Source organism: Ceratotherium simum, chromosome 3 (genome assembly GCF_057802395.1).
Source record: "Ceratotherium simum simum isolate JZ-2026a chromosome 3, ASM5780239v1, whole genome shotgun sequence".
In the NCBI taxonomy this organism is placed as follows: Eukaryota; Metazoa; Chordata; class Mammalia; order Perissodactyla; family Rhinocerotidae; genus Ceratotherium; species Ceratotherium simum.
The window spans coordinates 24,696,061-24,715,578 of NC_141902.1; the positions used below are offsets into that span (position 1 = coordinate 24,696,061).

Below are 19,518 nucleotides of genomic sequence, written 5' to 3' on the forward strand. Positions count from 1 at the left end.
GCAATATGTTACCAATGTGAGAAACTGGGTAAAGGATACACTGGATCGCTCTGTATTATTTCTTACAACTGCATGTGAATCTACGATTATCTCAAAATAAAAATTTTAATTTTTTTAAATTAAAAAATAATTTTTATTCTGATTATGAATTTTCTGTCTATTTTAGAATTTTTAAAATTTTGCTTTAAAGCCTAAGGAAGAAAATTTAAATTACTCATAATCCCACTACCCAGAGATAATCAGTTGGTATTTTAATGTATGTTTTTACATGCCTGTAAATAATTTTTAAATTGATTGGAATCATACTGTATGGATTCATACAGCTTTCTATCTTGCTTTTTTCATTTAATGTTATATTTTGAGCATATTCTCATATAATTAATTTTTTTTCAAAGACATTATTATGGCTGCATAATATTCCATCTCATGGATATACCACAGTTTATGTAATCAGTCTGCCACTTTTAGGCATTTAGGATATTTCCAATCTTTTTGTATCATCAGAATATCTTTGTATGTACACCTTTCACTAACTCTCCGTTCATTTGTTTAGGATGGCTTTTTGGAAATAGAATAAGTAGCTTGAGGATATAAATTTTTAGATATAATTTACATACAATAAAATACACAGATCCTAAGTGTTCAGATTGATGAGTTTTGACAATTGAGACAACCATGTGACCACCACCCAAAACATGATAGAGAACATTTCCACACATCCCCCAAGTTCCCACAGGTCCCCGTCTGGTCCACCTCCGCAGAGGCAACTACCTCCTGACTAGGATATGAGTATTTTTAAGGCTTTTCTTGTACAGGTCAGTCCCGTGTCTCAAAGAACCTATATCCCTTGAGGATGGGGGAGGCACATTTTTAAGGGATTAAGGCCTCAGGCAAAGGAGAGAGGCTGCTTCTGCCACATTCTAGGCATTGCAAGAGACCCACAGAATGGGGGCACAATCATCAGTAACCCCAGGCCAGACCTGAGGTTACAACCCAGACCACACTGAAGGTCTCCAGGCACCCAGGATCCATCCACTTCTCCACTGGCTGCCTCTGGTCTGCCTGCACCTGCACTCGTGAACGTGGGTCCTGTGACTAGTGGGCTGGAAGGTGTGCACGAGAAGGCGGGTATCTGGGTGGAGGGCAGATGCTCCTGTGTGGGCAGAAGGTGGGCGTGGAAGAGGGAGCCAGGCTGGGAGGGAGCTTCCTTGGGTGGCCGGTGGGCCATCCCAGGCTGACCTGCTTTTCTCTCTGCCAGGCTATTCTTTGCTGGAGCCAGGGAGGGCCACCTTCCCAGCGTATTGGCCATGATCCATGTGAAGCGCTGCACCCCGATCCCAGCCTTGCTCTTCACAGTAAGGGCCTCTCTTTCTGCCAGCCCTGCACACTCCTCCCTCTTGGTGCTTGTCTGAGCTGGGAGTTCACACTTCCCACACGTGCCCCGTCACCCTTCTGCTCTGCTCCTAGATTTCACTGGGTCTTAGATAATCTGGCAAGTGGTGTACATGGGCTTTATTAATATCGAGATTTAGCAAGGAAAGACCTCGAATCCTGAAACACCTTAAGGATCTCAGCCTGGCTCATTTCCATTCTTCCATCCTTTTGGGTCAGACCAAAGTGGCTGCCTTAAGGTTCTACAACCTCACAAGGAAACTTATGCTTTCTCGGTTTCCCTGCACCCGTTGTCCCAGGGTTGCAGCTTTAGGACTCTGCTCCTGGCTGATCACCACACCCACCCCACCCCCCATCCCCATGGATCTTCTTGCCTGAGCAGGCTCTGCCAGTCTCTTGGGAAACAACACTGAAACAAATTCAGTGTTAAGGGCACGCCAAATAAGGAAAATCATAAAGAAAGGAAGACTGGTAAACTGAAAATGGAGAAAAAGAAACATGAGATGGGGGTAGAATGACCCCAGGGTAGAATCATTTAGAGAAAGCAAAAAGAAGGAGCAAAGACCTGTCCCCACTGAGTCTTTTGAGTCACTTTTTTTTTCCTTCTAGATCCTGAATAAAACATAGAAAATGACTTTGGTCCACCAGAGAAGCAGTTAGACTAGGATGGTAGAGCTCTCAGAAGTCAAGGGCATTCATTGGACAACATTAGAGGAATTTCAGAACGTTCGGATACAGGATGAAGGTCATTTTGATTGGTTAGTTGTGAAGGCGACTGAAGAAGACTCAGTACTCCTAGTGGGCCACAAACTTCTTTTCAGCTTGAGCCATTTGTGCAGTACTATGACTGCAAGGCAAGTACAGTAAGAATCTGGCTTATTCATCCCTTAAAATCGCCTTGATTATTTTCACATCAGATCTCACAGGAGAACTGAACCTTCTATTGGCCTTAACAAATTAGCAGAGGAAGCAAAGCGTTCCGCGAGAGCCTCTGAGATGATTTTGAAATTGGAAAGTGGACCCTATCAAGAAAACGTCACAGGGGTGTTAGGAGGGTTGAGTGAGTTAGTATTTGTAGAATGCTAAGAATAGGGCCTGGCACCTAGTAAGTGCTATATAACTGTTAATGATATTTTTTAAAAAAAGAAAGAAAAGGAAGGAGGAAAAATAAATTTGATGACTCAGCCAGGAGAGAGGATGAGGGCAAGAATAAAGCCTTAATCTGCAGTTAACCATCTTCCCTAAGGGATAAAAACTGAAATTAGGGGCCGGCCCCGTGGCTTAGCGGTTAAGTGCGCGCACTCCGCTGCTGGCGGCCCGGGTTCGGATCCCGGGCGTGCACCAACATACCGCTTCTCTGGCCATGCTGAGGCCGCATCCCACATACATCAACTAGAAGGATGTGCAGCTATGACATACAACTATCTACTGGGGCTTTGGGGGAAAAAATAAATAAATTAAATTAAAAAAAAAACAAAAACTGAAATTAGCTTGAGCTACAATCAAGGGAGAAATACAAACGAGAGTGGGGCTGACGTAGAGCCAGGTGCCACCAGTGTGACTAATCCAGGTGTTTGCAGCCAGTATGGCCCATGCCATACCAGTGGTCAAATATTTTGATTATCACCCCTGCAATGAGAAAAACTTCCTGGCAATGAAGGTGTTAGCAACGCCCTGGGTTACCAGGGGAGGCTGTGGAGTCTCCATTTTGAGACATCCAGAGAACAGCTCCCTGGCCTGGGAACAGCTCCTCCTGTCTCTGAATACCTTTCTGATCGCTGATGAGCTTCTCTCCTCCCCACAGTGCATCTCCACCCTCCTGATGCTGGTCACCAGCGACATGTACACGCTCATCAACTACGTGGGCTTCATCAACTACCTCTTCTACGGGGTCACAGTTGCTGGACAGATAGTGCTTCGCTGGAAGAAGCCCAACATGCCCCGCCCCATCAAGGTGCGAGAACCTCCCTTAGGGTCCCCTCCCCCGCCCCTGCTGGTTCTAGGTACAGATCAGATTTTTAAGTTCCTTGTTCTCAGCTGCTGGCCAGAGGTCATCGTCTCTATGATGGGAGCAGACCCTTTGGGCAACAAGGGCCGTGTGTGAAGGGGGCAGTCACTTCCATTCTCCACTAGGGACAGGACCAGAGCAAATTGCAGCTGGAGGAATAAGTTAAATTAAATAATACTTTCATCACATCATTCCTTTGTTTCATAAGACTCTGTCTTTTTTTTTTTTTTTTGGTGAGGAAGATTAGCCCTGAGCTAACATTTGTTGCCAATTCTCCTCTTTTTGCTGAGGAAGATGGGCCCTGGGATAACATCTGTGCCCATCTTCCTCTACTTTATACGTGGGACGCCTGCCACAGCATGCCTTGATAAGCAGTGCATAGGTCCACTCCCGGGATCCGAACCCGTGAACCCCGGGCTGCTGAAGCGGAGCACGTGAACTTAACCACTATGCCACCGAGCCAGCCCCAAGACTCTGTCTTAAACTCCAGCTACCTTATCTCTCTGGCATCTCCCTGGACCCTCTAGTTTGGCCAGTCTTCTTCCTGTCCCTCAGAGAGCTGGGTTCATTGTGCTATGTCTCCATCCCAGAATAAGCTTCCTCCTCTCATCTACCTATCCGAATTCTATCCCACATGGGCCTCAAGCATCGCCTCTTCCTTGAAGCTTCCCAATCCACTCCAGCCCTCCATGAGCCACCTTTTCAAACTCCTGTAGCCCTACACATAGTAGAGTACCCAGTCAACTTACTGATTGCTACAAAAAATAACTCTGTGATGGGAATGGATGAGATTGCTCAAAACAAAATATGCTAGAGTGCTATGGGTTCTCCTGCAAATTAGAAGACTAGAGTATAGCCCTGAGCTATTTGAATAATCCTATTTTGGAAACAGAAGAGAGTAGATACTTCTAGAAGATTCTTCCAGCTGAAGAATCGAGGGCTCTCCAAATCTCTGTTTTCCACGGGCACTTTCCTACCACTCTTAGAAAGCCTGCCGGAGGAAAGAGGAGGTAGAATAACCCCATCTCCCCACCACGTTCACACCCTCTGAGAGGAGAGGACAAGGAGGAGAAAGGCAGCTGAATCGAGAGTCTTGAAGAAGACTCCACTGGGAACTCCCACCTGTTGTCAACCAGAAGGGATGAAGCCCATAGCCTTGATGCTTCCTTCTGAAGTAGAGTCAAGGCCCTGAGCTGCCTTATTCTGTGCTAGGTTTCCTGATTCCTCAGGTCTTGGCAGAATTATCTTCTCACATTGCTTGAGAGAAACAAACTGAGGCTGATCCCTGTGACAGGGATGGATATTCGCCACGTTGTGCCCAGAGGAGGGCCCTGCCTAGAAGTGGGCAAGGTGCAGGGAGTCTGACTGACCCAGGTCCTTTCCTTCTTGCCCCTCACTCATTTCTCCACCACTCCTCCACCCTGGGACCTCAGCAGGTATATGCCAACATACTGGCAAGCTTATCAATCCCCATGGGCTTCTCTGGCTGCCACAGGCACACGGCATGGATGATGAGGCCTTGTTTGATCCTGCCCGGGAGGGAGGAGATGGGCAATGAGGGTCGCCCTCTCCCTAGTCCCCCGCCCCTTCTGGTTCAACTGCCCAAGTTCACCAACATTTGTTGACATAGCCTTGCCCTATCAGGGCTCAGGGTGTGGGAGCCACAGAGCTGAGGGAAGGCCAGCCTTTGCCCTCAAAGATGCTTCCCTATGGGTGAAGAAGAGGGAGGATGCCCTGATCCTGAGGGCCAAGGGGTCTACACAACTAACAGTGCCTCTGCTCCACAGATCAACTTGCTGTTCCCCATCATCTACTTGCTGTTCTGGGCCTTCCTGCTGGTCTTCAGCCTGTGGTCGGAGCCCGTGGTGTGTGGCATCGGCCTGGCCATCATGCTGACAGGAGTGCCCGTGTATTTCCTGGGTGTTTACTGGCAACACAAGCCCAGGTGTTTCAACAACTTCATTGGTGAGTTGAAGGCTCTGGGTGGTGAGAGGGCCTCCTGGTCTGGGATAGAGTGGTCAGCAGTCTGGCGGGGGAGCCCCACCAGGACCAGGAGGCCTAGGCTGGTCCACAGAGCTCTGGAGGAGTCAGGGGCAGGCACCTTGCCAGAGACCTCTGAGGGGAGGAGAAGGGCTGACGTTTCCACACAGACCTTAGACCTGCAAGCACAGGCAACTTGAGAGCCATCCTGCAGGAGCTGCCTGGGCTGGGTGGAGAGCAGGGGAGAGCCTGGCATTGGTGGTCAGTGGGCATGGGGAAGGGGGAAGACGGGGGCCCTGATGGAAAGGGGCAGCCCGCAAACAGGCCCTGAGAGCCAGGAGGCAGGGGAGGTGGCGTCTCCAGGAAAGGGAATCTTCTACAGGCAGGAGACCTGGGAAGGGCCAGGGCCTGGTCAGCCGGGTTGGTGGCATGCTCAGCACTGACCGGGATTCTGTGACCTCCTCCCACAGACTTGCTAACCCTGGTGAGCCAGAAGCTGTGTGTGGTTGTGTACCCCGAGGCGGAGGGGGGCTCGGGGACAAAAGAGATACAAGAGGACATGGAGGAGCAGCGGCAGCCCATCTGCCAACCCACTGCCTCCAAGGGCAAGGACTCAGTGGAGCAGCCCCAGCCCTGAGGACCACCAGCCCCTCTCAGCTGCCTCCTCCCTCCTTCATCCCCCTCTCTGCCCTCCTTCCCTGCCTGGGTCCCCCCTACACACACACACACACACCCCTCTGCTTCTGTCAAGCAGGGGCAGGACCTGGGTGTGGGTGGTGAGAAACTATAAACAAAGACACTGACATTTGTACCCAAAGAACCGGCCTCTCGCCCCCAGGGCCTGTGTGCAGAGGGCTGCCCACGCTGGAGCTTTAGAGGAGAGTGGAACTGCAGGGGCGCCCTCCAGGCCCTCCCCCCAGGCCCACACCCTCAGTTGCCTCCTCAGGAACCTGAGTTCAGTACTGCCTGCCCTCCCCGCTCCTGAGCCCAAGGGAGCCTCAGCTCCAGAGAAGAGGCAGCAACAGCGAGTTGGTTGGGGAGGGACAGACTCAAGCAAATCTGTCACCATTAAAAGTCAGCTGGAGAGACCCAAGAGATTAGAGGCGATGCTTCCCTCTGCCCTCTTCCCCACCCCACCCTGCCATACTTCCACCCACCCCAGCCTGGGCTCCCTGTCCAGAGGAAGGTTCCTGTCAGGAGGCCACCTCTCCCCTGAGCTAAGGACCAATAGCAGGAGAACTGCCCCCTCCTCCTAGCTCCAAGCCGGGCCTGTGGAGCAGATGGGGAGCGGCTCAGACTGCAGAGACCCAGCTATGCCCCTGCCACTTGCATCCTGCCCCCACCTCGGTGCCAAGCTTCCTGCAGCCAGAAAACCTTCTTATTTTCAATGTAGTGGACATTTCTCTCCTGATGACAAAGCAGCTCAGCTCCCCTCCCTCTGCACCCGCACCGGAGGGAGCAGTCACCCTGTTATCCCTGCAGCTAAGCCCCCACCACACCCCACGCAGCCAGCACTGCCGGCAGACCCTCTTGCCCTTTCCCTCCTCTCTCGACCCTCCACCCCGTGTGAAGTCTCCCCCAGCCCTTCAGGCCTGAAACTAGAGCCAAATCAGCCTGACGTCGCCTCCCATCCAAGAAATGGACCTAAAAATATTCCCTTATTTCTAACCCTCAGGACAAACATGGTATAAAAAGCCTTCCCGGGAGGGAGCTTTCCCACCCCCCAGAGGCACCCATCCCATAACCTCGGGTTCTACTGGGGGAGAAAGTGTATTCTGAAGGCCAGTTCCTCCCCCTCCCCCTCAGATAACCCCTCCTCTTTCTGGCCCCACCACTGTCCTGTCTTTGGACAGCCCCCAGGGCAGGAGCAGAAGCCACCCCCTTTGGAGGCTCTCGGTCGTTCACGTGTGTGGACCTCTGGCCCTCCCACAGGCAGAGGCTGCCTTTCCCTGTGCTCCGGAGGACGGCCCAGTGTTTGCCCTGGGCCTTGCAGCCTCCCTGCCTCACCTGCTGCGCTAAGGACTAATTTATCCCAAAGCCGAGCCATCCTGTCCGCTTAAACTGGAAAATGAGAGAGCCCTCCAGGACCGCTAGCTCCGGCCTCCCAGCTTCCGGCCCCGACACCTGATCCCGCGCTGGTGAGATGCTGGTTTGGTCTACCTTATGGTCCCTTCAGAGTGGACTCCAGGCAAGCTGGGGCTGGCCCCTGAAGGCTCAGGGGACCATCCACTTGTTCCCTCTTCTCATTCCTCCAAACTCATTCCTTCCTTCCATTATTGTTTTTTAGTAAAGTGAATGCCTTACTTTTTGGATAAATATTTTTGAAGCTGGCGTTTCTATTTCTTTTGGATTTTTTTAATGTACGGTTGTTTTGGGGGGGAGGGGGTTAGTTCTACCTGGATAATAATCTCTGTCTTTGGTTTAGGATTTAGGGGGGTTTTTTAGTTTGTTTTGTGGAGGGCTTTTGTTTTTTTCTTTTAATGTAATAAAATTTAAAATGGAAATGAAGTTGGTGGTGTTGATAATTCAATGACCTGAGACAGAGTTGCCAGGCATTTCCGGTCGCCCTCAGGAGGTCTTTGGTTGCCAGGTTCCTTCCAGGATGGCATTCCTCAGGGCCCTCCCTCTGTCCCAGGGACCCAGTGATAGCACTTCAAACAGCTCCCTTTTGTTTTGAACCAAAAACTTGCTCTCATTTCTTCTGTGAAGTCACGAAGTGTTAGTGAGTTCCCGCTCTGTGCTGAGAGCCTGCAAACTAGCTGGGAAGCAGAAAACTCGTCACTCCCCAAGGTGGGGACCTAGGCAACCAGGAGGCAGCATCAAGCTGAGTGGAGGGAGGTGGAGGCAGAGGTGGTCCCCAAGGCCCATCAGCAAAGGCTGCTGGCACCAGGACAGCCACAGCTGAATGAGAAAGGAAGGGAGGGGCTGAGTCTGTGGAAAGACCCAGAAGGGGACTTAGGAGAGTGCCAAGCTGGGTCGACACGGCTTGATGGGAGGGCCAGGGAGGGGAGGCAGGGGGATCCACACAGCTGTACAGAGCCTTCAGGAGGAAGATCTCTAGGTGGAAGACTAGGAGGACAAAGGAGGAAGTAGTTAAGGGAGGGACAAGTCTGGCCTGGTGCTTTGGGGTAATCGCTGGAGGAAGTTGAAGGGATTAGCCCCAGGCCTTGCTTGGAGTCCCTCCTGTGTGGGCAGCCCTCCGGGCCGCCTGTCCTGGGACGGCATCATTCCAGAGCCAGCACCGCTGACAGACATGACAGAAGGGGTGTTAAGACATCACCCTCCACCAACTGGGACACTGTGAGGACACAGGCAGGCAAGATGCCTCCAGTCCCGTCCTGGCCCGGCCCCAACCCTCTTGCTTTGTGACGGGCGTTCTTCTAGACCAAGGCTGGAGGCTCGCCATTCACAGGGGAACAGACACTTGACTCTGAGTCCCAGGTCAGCCACTGAACAGCTGTGTGTCCTTGGGCAAGTCACTTCATCTATTTAGCACTTTTAGAGAGAAAAAAAGAAGAGTTGAACCTAATCTCAAAGTGTTCCTCAATCCCCCAATCCAAGGTTGTCCCAAAACAGCAAGGGCAGAACTGGGCAGAGCTAGTCCTGTGCAGGAGGCCCTTCTCTACCCCACGTCCACAGTTTGGGACCCCTCTCCCCCAACACACACTTTCCTATCCCTGGGCTGCCTGAGGTCTCCTCCATGTGGCCTCATTCCGGCAAGTCCAGCCCTCTCTCCCCATTCCCCTCTCACTCCCTGGAGACACTTGTCCCTGGGGCCCCTCCCTCTCTCTGTAAGGTGACACTTGCTGATCTTTTCAACCTGGTCAAATGGGCAAATATGGGTTTCCTCCTGGGCAACATGCATTTATTTTTAACCTGGGCCTTTACCCTGACTTAACCCTGTCAGTCACTTTAATGCTAGGAATTCAGATGCTCAGAACTTAGGGAATTTGGGAGCCTTTTGGAGGCTGAAATCATAGCTGCTTAAGCATTCATTTATTAATAAAGTCACACAACACATCTTTTTATAACCACGTGTCCAAGGATTTTGCTATATGCTGTAAGAATAGCAAACTTATCCCTGAATTTTCCAAATCATCACAGACTCCAAATATTTTGTGCCATTGTCTCCATAAGCATACTCATTTGTATCAATCCACCTGTCCTTAATTTTAATTCAGGCAACATGGTGACCATAGCTGAAGAGGTCCAAAAAATGTATCTGACCCTACCTTCAGGGAGGGAGTAGTTTACGGGGGAAAGACGGCAAGAAGGCCTGTGGTAAATAAGTGTGCACTTCACAGCATCACTGACCATCCACTCCAGCTGGGCTGTGAGCTGCTGCAGGTGGGGCTGAACTGCCTGATCTCCAGAGCCTGCCCAGTGCCTGGTACCTACGTGCTCAAAAACGCTTGTCAAGGCCAGCCTGGTGGCATAGTGGTTAAGTTTGGCACACTCCGTTTCAGCCGCCCAGGTTCACAGGTTTGGATTCCCAGCACGGACCAACACTTCTCATCAAGCCATGCTGTGGCAGTGACCCACAAACAAAATAGAGGAAGATTGGCACAGATGTTCACTCAGGGCCAATCTTCCTCACCAAAAAAGAAAAAAGAGGAAGACTCACAACAGATGTTAGCTCAGGGCCAATCTTCCTGACACACACACAAAAAAGTCAAAAATACATGTATGAAAAAAAACGCTTGTCAAATGGAGGCCTCAGAAGAGGCTGCAGAGAGTGTTTCTGTGTAGGAGACACAGATAAACCACAAGGGGCGGTTAGAGGAAGGGCGGAAGGAGACTGAACATTTACTGAGACCAATTGCTTTCCATACATTATCTTATTCAAAGTTTAATTCAACGACAGGACAAAGTAGGCATTACTACCGCCATTTTACATGTAAGATTAAGTAACTTGCCCAAGGTCACCCAGCAGGTAAGTGACAGAGGCGGGATTTGACCCCAGTTCTGATACTTCACCACCATGCTCACCCCCTCCCTGTTGGAAAGTCTTGGTGAAGGAGGTGGTGTTTGAACTGAGGCCTGTCCCAAAGTCACTAAGATAATACGCAGGCATTGTTCCAGTTCATGCAAACAGTAGCAACAGCAGTGGCCTGGAGAAGAGGATCCTGCTGACCAGGGAGGGCTTCTTTCCGCTCCTGAATCCCCAACACTCCCCCAGCCCTGGACTGGCACTGCCCTCCCCACCCGCTTCCTGTCCAGTGCCCCCTCCTCTCCTGCCCCCGACATCCAGAGCCCCGCCGCTGGCCCAGCCACACTCTCCACTCCTCGGTTACTGGGAAACACTGATGTCAGTGCGCCAGCAACGTCAGCCACCAGCCTGGAGATGAGGGACCGAGATCCCTTATCTCCATGGCCGAGCTTTCTCATTTCCTGCCGGCTCTATTTGCACACCTCCCTGCTTCCTCCAGCGCCGCATCACTGTCCACGCAGTCTCCCCGTCCCCCGCGGGGGGGTTGGGGGGGTGACTGAGGGCACAGAAGGCTCTCTGAGTCACACAGCTCCCCCTCTCCCTAGCCCCTCTTGCCTGGAGGTTTCAAGAACTAGGGCACTGCCCTTTTCCCCAAGATCAACGCATCCTTGTATGACCTTGGGCAGCTCAGCCTGGTTTCCTCGTGTATAAGGTAGGGGTAAAAATACCGTCTCTTTTGCTTACCTTCCAATTTAACGCACAGGGAAATGGTCAGCATGGAAAAGTATGTTTCAATGATTGGAGAAGCATAACACCAGAAAATGCCAGGCCTTAACCATCATCACTATTTCAAAGTTGAGGAGGGGATAAAATTTCTCCTCACTGAGACAAGGCCCTGGCCCCAGTGCTCTCAACCTGCCCACTCTCCGTGTAACTGCACCGCAAGCCCCCATGCTGGCCATGTTTCTTCTTCCTCCTCCATGGAGGCCCAGCCTTGCCTTGCCCGGGCCAGGGCTGTGGGAGGCTGCCCTCTGCCGTCCACCTGATTCCTGACCATGGCAGCCCCTCAGGGCCTGAATTTTGGACCAATATTGCCACCTGGTGGTCAAAAGAGGCACTGCCGCCACACAAGTAGCTCAGCTCTGGTACCTGTTTGCCACAGGGTCCTTCGAAATGAGGAGAAGGTAGAAATCTCCCCATCTGGTTCCTGAGACCCGTCTCAGGCATGCACGCAGATGTCCCCACGTCACGTCAGGGCTTTCAGAGAAAGTAGCTCAAGCCCCGCGAAGAGAGCTCTTGGGGTAGGTGTAGGGGTGGGAAGGAAGGGAGGAAGGAGGATGCTAACTAGTCTGACTTGTAGGCGGCCCTGTCTACGCTTGCAGACTTTATTTTAGCGTTCAACGCCGCACATATCCCCTCTGCATCTGCCCGGCTGGGGCCTGGCCTTGGCGTACCCGACTTATAAAACATTCTGGCCTCCGCAGGGCCCTCACAGCATTTGCTGGTGATAAAAGAGCCAACGACACATTTCTATGTGTCCTGTCCTTTACACTGGACCTCGAGTTCCTTTTGTAAATGAAATTCAACAGGTGAAATCAGAGCCACAGCTGGTGCCTCTGGCAGGAGGGAGTGGGGCTTCCCAGAGGAAAAAGAAAAGGGAAGGAGGGAGGGGGCCCAGCAGGAGAGCAAAAGTACAGAGTGAACCCTGGGCTTCTCCTGGAGACCCTGAAACAAAGCCTCAGGAAGAGATGATGACAAAAGAGAAGGCTTCTCAAGCCTCACAAGGGGAAGTGGACCAAGAGACACGCATCGAGGTCAGAGAACGGCCGTGCAGAAGGAAAGACAGCAAACCAAGCTGCAGAGCGCCTGAGCCCTGCGGCCCAGGGCACAGGAAATGGGGCAGAGCCTCAGGACCAGAGCAGGGCAGAGTGCCAGCCTGAGGCTCTAGCAGTGCAGGGCAGCTGGAAGAGGGAGGCACTGGGGCCACCAGAGGAGTGCAGCTGTCGGTTCCTGGGGCAGCAGGCTTCCCGGGCCTGGGGCACAGGGCCCAAGACCTGACCAGGCACCCCAGCCAGGCCCAGGCAGTCAGGGACAGTGCCAGACTGCTAGAGCTGGCCAGGGCTGGAAACATGTGAGGGTTTGGGCTATTGCACAGGCCCTGTGCAAAAACTGAGCAAATGAGCATGCTCTGCACCATGGTACAGGCCCCCTTGTAGAGCTTGGTCCCAGAACCTTCACTGCTTCCTAAACCCCCCAAACAACATCCCTGGCCTGCACCCAGGAGAATGCCCTTGGAGGTGGGGCTACAAAAGGAACTCGCTGCCCCTGGGGGTAGGTGGAGCCCCGCACTGCGGGGGACCCAGAGGGAGGCGTGTCAAAGGAGGAGCTCAGATCAGGCTGGGGGTCGGCACTGGAAGAGGGTGTTCTCTGTTCATTCTGACTTGGCACCTCATTCTGCACAGAACTTTCTGGAAGTCAGAGGGAGGAGGACACTCAGAGTGAGGTGTTGCCCTCAGCGAGGACTCTGGAATCCCCTGGACTCAACGGGAGGGGGAGGCATTCCCAGAAGCATCAGCTCCTGGGCATCTCAGAACCCGGGCTGGGACCCTGACCACAGAGTGCCCCCAACTGCTAAATAGGCCCGGGGCCCCATTGCTCTAAGGCCTGCATCCCTTCCTCCGGGGTACACCCTGCCCCTCCCTGAGTCAGCCCAGGGAGAGAGGGGAAAAAAGGGAAGAGAAAAGAAGCATTGACTACAGAGGAAGGAAAAGGAAACAGCAGAGGAGGGAGGAGAGAGGCCACACAGGAGTGGGTGACAGAGGAGATCGGAGAGGGCAGATCTAGAGCAGATCTAGGGCAGGGGGAGATCGAGACAGGGCAGGCCGAGCATCCCAAAGCGTGCCCCAAGAGCACAGCGGCGGGGGCGGGGAGCCCAGGGGGCGGGCCGGCATGTCCCACGGGACCTACTACGAGTGTGAGCCCCGGGCTGGCCAGCAGCCACTCGAGTTCTCAGGGGGCCGAGCAGGGCCTGGGGAGCTGGGGGACATGTGTGAGCATGAGGCCTCCATCGACCTCTCCGCCTACATCGAGTCTGGGGAGGAGCAGCTCCTCTCCGACCTCTTCGCTGTGAAGCCTGCACCTGAGGCCCGAGGCCTTAAGGGCTCCGGAACCCCTGCCTTCCCCCACTACCTGCCGCCTGACCCGCGGCCCTTCGCCTACCCCCCACATACCTTCGGCCCTGACAGGAAGGCGCTGGGGCCTGGCATCTACAGCAGCCCAGGGAACTACGACCCCAGGGCTGTGGCCGTGAAGGAGGAGCCTCGGGGGCCAGAGGGCAGTCGAGGGGCCAGCCGCGGCGGCTACAATCCTCTGCAGTACCAAGTGGCGCACTGTGGGCAGACGGCCATGCACCTGCCCCCGGCCCTGGCGGCACCCAGCCAGCCCCTGCGTGTCCTCAAGGTAAGAACAGGTCAATTCTCCTCCTGCCAGCCCGGGGCTGCAGAGATGCCCCTCTGGGTGGGGAATCTCTGAGCTCCCTGCTTACCTAACGGGTCTGTGTTTGGTGTTGCTCAGCGAAATTACCCTCCCCACAGCCCTCCGTGCTCACCACCGAACCACGACCCCTCTTTGCTTCTCTGTGAATTCACTCCCACCCCAAACCTCACCATGTGGCTGGAACCCAACATGTCTGCAGCCCTTGTGGCCAGCTGACCTGCCCTGACCTCTGGCCCCCCACCAGCTTGCTGCACTCCTCTTGTTTCTCTGCCTCCTGCTTCTAGAAGAAGAAATGCCTGCTGATCGTAGAACTGGAGACTCAAGATAGATTGAAAGAAAGTGTCCTCAGAGAGTGTGGGAACATGACAGGAGTTTGAGTCAGAGCAGAGGACCCTCTGCATCTGGCAGGGCACTGGCTGTCCTGACTGGGAGCCAGGAGCCTGCTCTGAACCCCATATCCCTTTGATGCCCAAGAGTGCTCCGGCTGCTGGGACTCCCGCCCTGCCTCCACTCTGCTTGCCGCCCAGCTGTCACCTCTTCCCTCTGTGTCTTCCTTTCCAGGCCCCTTTGGCCGCTGCTGCGCCGCCCTGCAGCCCCCTCCTCAAAGCGCCCTCCCCAGCCGGCCCCTCGCACAAGGGCAAGAAGGCGGTGAACAAGGACAGCCTGGAGTACCGGCTGCGGCGGGAGCGGAACAACATCGCTGTGCGCAAGAGCCGGGACAAGGCCAAGAGGCGCATTCTGGAGACGCAGCAGAAGGTGCTGGAGTACATGGCAGAGAATGAGCGGCTCCGCAGCCGCGTGGAACAGCTGACCCAGGAGCTGGACACCCTTCGCAACCTCTTCCGCCAGATCCCTGAGGCCGCCAACCTCATCAAGGGCGTTGGGGGCTGCAGCTAAGCCCGGCTGGCAGACTGTGGGCACCAGCCCCGTGGCCCAGTTTGACCGTGGGAACTCCCACCCTGCTGGGGTCCTAGAGCCCCTCACAGGCCGAGCCTGAGACACAGACATGGACAAACGGCAGCGGGTGGCAAGGGAGGAGGGCAGGCCCCAGCGTGATGGTTCTGTGGCTGAATAAAATTGCACCATGACTCAGTGCTGGGGCTGTACACTGGGCCTGTGTGTGTGTGTGTGTGTGTGTGTGTGTGTGTGTGTGTGTTTGCATGTGTGGCATGGGGGACTCCAAGGGTGGGGAATGCATGTGGCTAGGTGTGCATACTTATTGATTCCATGCCCAAATGAGTATTCAGGAATATTCCCAAATATTCAGCAGACATGCTGCCCACAGCTCTCCACCAACACACCACATGGCCAGGCTGGTGTCTGTCACTCTGCTCTTCTCTCCCCCTCTTCCCCTCTTCCCCGGCCCACTCTGTCCTTCTGGACACTGAAGGCAACCCCACCCCCACCTCCCACAGGACCTGGAGTGGCCTCTAGATACTCTCCTGACGGAGCTCTGTGGCTTGCAGGGAGACCCCAGCACCACCCAGTCCTCTATGCCAGGCCTGCTGACCCTAGCCCTGCTCTCTTACCTTGAGGTATAAGTCTGGGAGCTCCTGCCCCAGGTGACCAAGGGAAAATTCTAGATGGCTCTGCCATATTTATGGTCCCTTAGCTCTTGATCCAGGACTCGATCCCTTCTCTCCAGTTCCTCAGCTTTAGTCCACCAGACTGATATCCCCCCATGGCTCCCACGCACTCGCCCCCATCTTTGTCCCTCATCCCCTGGGGCTGGGGAATGAGAAAACTGATCATGAGGAGGATGACAACCACCTGTGCCAGTGAACCCCCACGTTCAAAGCACTGACCTTTCCATAGAACTCTAGTCTGAGGGACACCAGAGTTCAGTGCTTGAGAGCTTCGGTTTGACTCTCCCTCTGCTATGTACTAGCTGTGTGACCTCGGGCCAGTTACTCCTCTCCGTGCCTCAGGTTCCTCATCTGCAAAATGGGAGGCGAAAGAGCACCTGCCTCACAGTGCTGTTATGTTCATAGGTAAACAGGGCCCGGCCTGTGTAAGCAGGCATAGTTGTTGTTATTCCAATTTTAGAGGGCTGAAAAGACCTCAGAGATCTCATCTAAACTTCTCGTTTGGCAAGTGAGGAAACTGAGGCCTCAGAGAGGGGGAGGGACGCGATTGGTTTGAGGCAGGACCAAAATTAGCTCCCTAAAATCACAGATGTCAAGAGGGGCTGAAAGCGACCTCAAGAGATCATCTAGTGGGCTCGCCCTCAGACGAGCAAGATAGTGTGAGCCACATTTGATAGATAAAGCCCTGGAGGGCCAGAGCCGGTGAGACATTCTCCTGAAGCTCACTCAGGCCCTTTGCTGTCTCACACCCGGCACCTGTCTCTCAACTCGGTGCTCACACCCCCCCCTCAGAGGCAGGCGGGTGCACACGAATCTTGTTCAATAAATAATCAGGAATTGCCAACAGAGTCAGAGACATAGTACACCATACGGGCTGGTTAGAGTCTCTCCTAGGCCACCAATGACTTGTGGGCCAACGCTGGGAAAGACTTCAAGGAATAACTTTCTGAGAGGGAGAGAGACTGGGGTCTGGATCCTCCCAGGCCTCTCTCTCCCTCTCCTGTCTCCACATCCCCAGTGTCACAGCCTTCCCACATCTTGGGCATCCGTGTGCACCATGCCTGCCTGCCTCTGCCTCCATGTCTCTCAGGCGTCATCTCTCCTACATCTGTGCCCTGGATCCCCCTGCCCCAGGTCTGGTTTGGGCAGACAGATCTGAACCTCACTAGATGGTTTATTCCCTCACCTGCCTGGGCTGCCAGAGTTTGGAAGGGGGAGGTGCCAGTCTGTGGATGCCTGGGAGAATCCCACACCTTCCTTTCAGCCCAGGGGATGGGTTGCATAAGGGGGGTTTGTACAGAACATGGTAAGTGACTCAACCTCCGGATTTCCTCCTCTCAGCTCAAGACCACTGCCCCTTGACTTATTTTCAAGCTTCTTTCCCACAGCTCTGAACTGTGTCTCCTGCCAGCCCCCACCTCCCCGCAGGCTCCTCGGGCAGGTGCCCAGCTCCAGGTCTGGAGAAGAGCCACGGCCCCACTGTTCCAGAAGAGCATGCTTGGTCCCCCATGACGCAGGGTGGCGAGCACACCCCTATCCTCTGTGGCAGATCACATCCCAGGGAGGCGACAGGTAGCCAGAGGTCACATTTTCTGGATGAGGCTTTTAACCCGACCTTAAGTGGTTTGGGCCAAAGCAACATATTCAACAAGTATCTGTTGAGCATCTTGCTTCCGCCAGGCCCTTGCGAGGTGCTGAGAACACTGTGGTGACCGAGACAAACCCAGCTCTTAGCTGAAGGGGTAGGAAGAAAAAGGCAACAAGCAAGCACACTGGGGTCTTCCTCTGCCCCTCCAGATCCCCTCTACCATTGGTCATCCTGCCGTGTTCCAGGGGAAGGCAGTAGGGGAGTGAAGCTGGGTGCTTATCCCCCAACCCGTCCTGGACAGGACAGGTACTCTCCTCTCACGGGATTCCTGCCCTTAAGGCCCGGGATGGTGATGGCCACCTGCCCCACTTCACCACTCCCTGCCACTTTCCCTTAATCCTGTTCCTTCCCAACTCTATAAAGCACCTTCATTAAAGTCACCAGTTACCCCACTTGAATCCACCCATCAGGGAAACCGAATAAACAAGCAGGAAGGGAGGGTATTTTAGCTGGGGATGTCAAGGAAGTCCTCTCTGAGGAGGTTGAAACCTACAAAATTTCGAGGAGGCGGCAGATGTGCCAAACTGGGGGCAAGGGTGAGCCGAGGGGGGAGCAATGCAGAGCCCTAAGGAGTCTGGGGGATCAACAAAAAGAAAGGAAGCCAGATGAGGCTGTCTGGATGGAGAGGAGGAGGAGAAGAATAAGCATGACAAACACCTCCCTCCTCCAGAACAGTGGCAAAGGACTCTTCTCATTCCCTCTGTCGGGGGCCGGGCCCTAGGAAGCTGGGGTGGGAGGGAGAGCAGTCTTCCCACCACAACCCCTCCTCCCAGTGCGCTGCACTGCAGGGAGAGGAGATGGCAGAGGGAAGGAGCCCCACGCAGGGAAGTAGCCCCACCCCTGCCTGGGGAAAGGCGCCAGGCCTGGGGACACCATCACTTTGGAAAACCAGCAAGTCAAGGTCCAAACAGCACACATGCATTCCTAGTGTTCTAGAATCCACAGCTCGGGCCCACTTTTCCTTCATGAGCAAAACTGGGGACCAGCACAAGAGTCCTGAGCTGAGAGACAGGATCTTGGGCCCCAGGGAAGCAGACAAGAAGGAAGGCTGTTTGGAGACACCACGGAAGGGAGGAAGCCGCCCAAGGTGAGTTTGCCAAGGTCAGTCGGCACGGTGGCCGCTTGTGAAAGCCGGTCCCCCACTCCGTGCACACCTCCCCCCCGCCCCCAATGATTGCCACACTCTTGGGCCCCCAGGGCCCCCATCCCAGTGTTGCAAGATCCCGGTTGGGGTTGTGGGGGTGGAAAGGGGCCTCTTCACCTCCATCCCCTACCCTGCCCCAAGCCAATGAGGGGACTATGGGGTGGAGGGGGCTGCATAGGAGATGCTGAAGCAACAATAGCCAGGGCTGGCTAAGGGCCCTGTACCTCCTCCTCAACAGGCCAGTCACTTCCCGGCACCCTTGCTAGCTCCCAGCAGACAGACCTCTCCTCTCAGGACTCAGCCTGGGCTACTCCAAAGTGGGAATGGTCCAACCTGGCCTGGCCTCAGATAAGCTTTCATGGTGCATGAGAAATCCCCGAGGCTACCCTGTGGGTATTTTCAGAGGAAAAGGCTGCAACTGGCCATTCATTCTGACTTTAGGGAGCAGCGGAAGGGTCCTGGGACTTGGGAAAAGGAAGGCTTCCTAGCAGGGAGGGACCCGCCGGCAGAGTGCAGCCTCCCTCCTCTTAGAAACAGAGATCTGAGGTAGGTAGAGGCGAGCCGTACATAGAATGAATCCCACAAGCCCCACGAGCCAAGCTTCACCCCGACGCCCCAAATTCTCCAAACCCCTGTGGTCCCCCAGGACAGTGCTAGCACTGTCACCCCTGGCCAGGCCATCCAACCCTGCTGCAATCGGGACGGTTTGCAAAACGCCCGCGAGCGCCCGCCTTGTCACTATCTGAGGTCAGGACTGTCCTCGGGAGATAAGCCCAGGCCCCACCCGCCATCCCGAGTGAGACAGCCATCCTGCTGCAATCGGGACGGTTTGCAAAACCCCTGCTGGCTGAGCTCTGTCACCATCTGAGGTTAGGGCTGCGCCCCAAGATAAAGTCTAGCCCCGCCCACCGGCTCTGCCTTCAAACCTCGCTGGCTGGCGTGGCCAGGAGACAGCGCTCCTGGGAAGCCCACTCGGGTCTGGAAGCCTTACTCAGGCCCAGCGCAAAGACCCCTGCTGCCCGATCCTCCCCTCACCGCTTCTCCCCTCCATCCCTCACCTCACGTTTGCACACTGTGCTCATTACCATCCTCTCCCCTCACTAACCATCCATTCTCCTCGCCTTCCATCTCCCGTCCTCACCCTTCCTCCTCCCTCCCCTCCCTCCTGCCTTCTCACCACACTCATTCATTCATTCATTTGCTAAAAAAAAATACTTAATAATACCTACTCCAGGCCAGACACTTTGCTCGTTATGGGAGCTACAGGATAAAGGAGGAGGACAGTCCCTACCCTTGCGGGGCTTACTGATTCACGCGGGGGACAGACAAACGTAA

At 54.3% G+C, this 19,518-nt stretch overlaps 2 protein-coding genes across 5 annotated transcripts in view; both read left to right on the forward strand.

The window, feature by feature from the left end:
• Positions 1-7,696, forward strand: part of SLC7A8 (solute carrier family 7 member 8) — a 49,013-nt gene extending 41,317 nt beyond the window's left edge. For 3 of the 4 annotated variants that reach the window (XM_087423605.1, XM_087423608.1, XM_087423614.1), the window contains 4 exons: positions 1,259-1,355; positions 3,197-3,346; positions 5,188-5,365; positions 5,851-7,696. In XM_087423605.1, coding sequence (XP_087279731.1) covers positions 1,259-1,355; positions 3,197-3,346; positions 5,188-5,365; positions 5,851-6,017 — 592 coding nt within the window. In that variant the 3' untranslated portion in view covers positions 6,018-7,696. The remainder of the gene's footprint in view (positions 1-1,258; positions 1,356-3,196; positions 3,347-5,187; positions 5,366-5,850) is intronic. The other variant, XM_087423612.1, reaches the window with a different exon arrangement.
• Positions 7,697-12,704: 5,008 nt separating this feature from the next.
• On the forward strand, positions 12,705-14,911 carry CEBPE (CCAAT enhancer binding protein epsilon). Its single transcript, XM_004421233.3, has 2 exons — positions 12,705-13,769; positions 14,367-14,911. The coding sequence occupies exons 1-2, from the start codon at positions 13,260-13,262 to the stop codon at positions 14,700-14,702; spliced, it is 846 nt and encodes a 281-aa protein (XP_004421290.1). The 5' UTR covers positions 12,705-13,259; the 3' UTR covers positions 14,703-14,911.
• The last annotated feature ends 4,607 nt before the right edge of the window (positions 14,912-19,518 follow it).

Bases quoted from the DNA above. Each gene is read 5' to 3' on its own strand.
- CEBPE (XM_004421233.3), top strand. From the start codon at position 13,260: ATGTCCCACGGGACCTACTACGAGTGTGAGCCCCGGGCTGGCCAGCAG. The intron at 13,770-14,366 runs GTAAGAACAGGT...CTTCCTTTCCAG, and splicing joins AGCCCCTGCGTGTCCTCAAG to GCCCCTTTGGCCGCTGCTGC.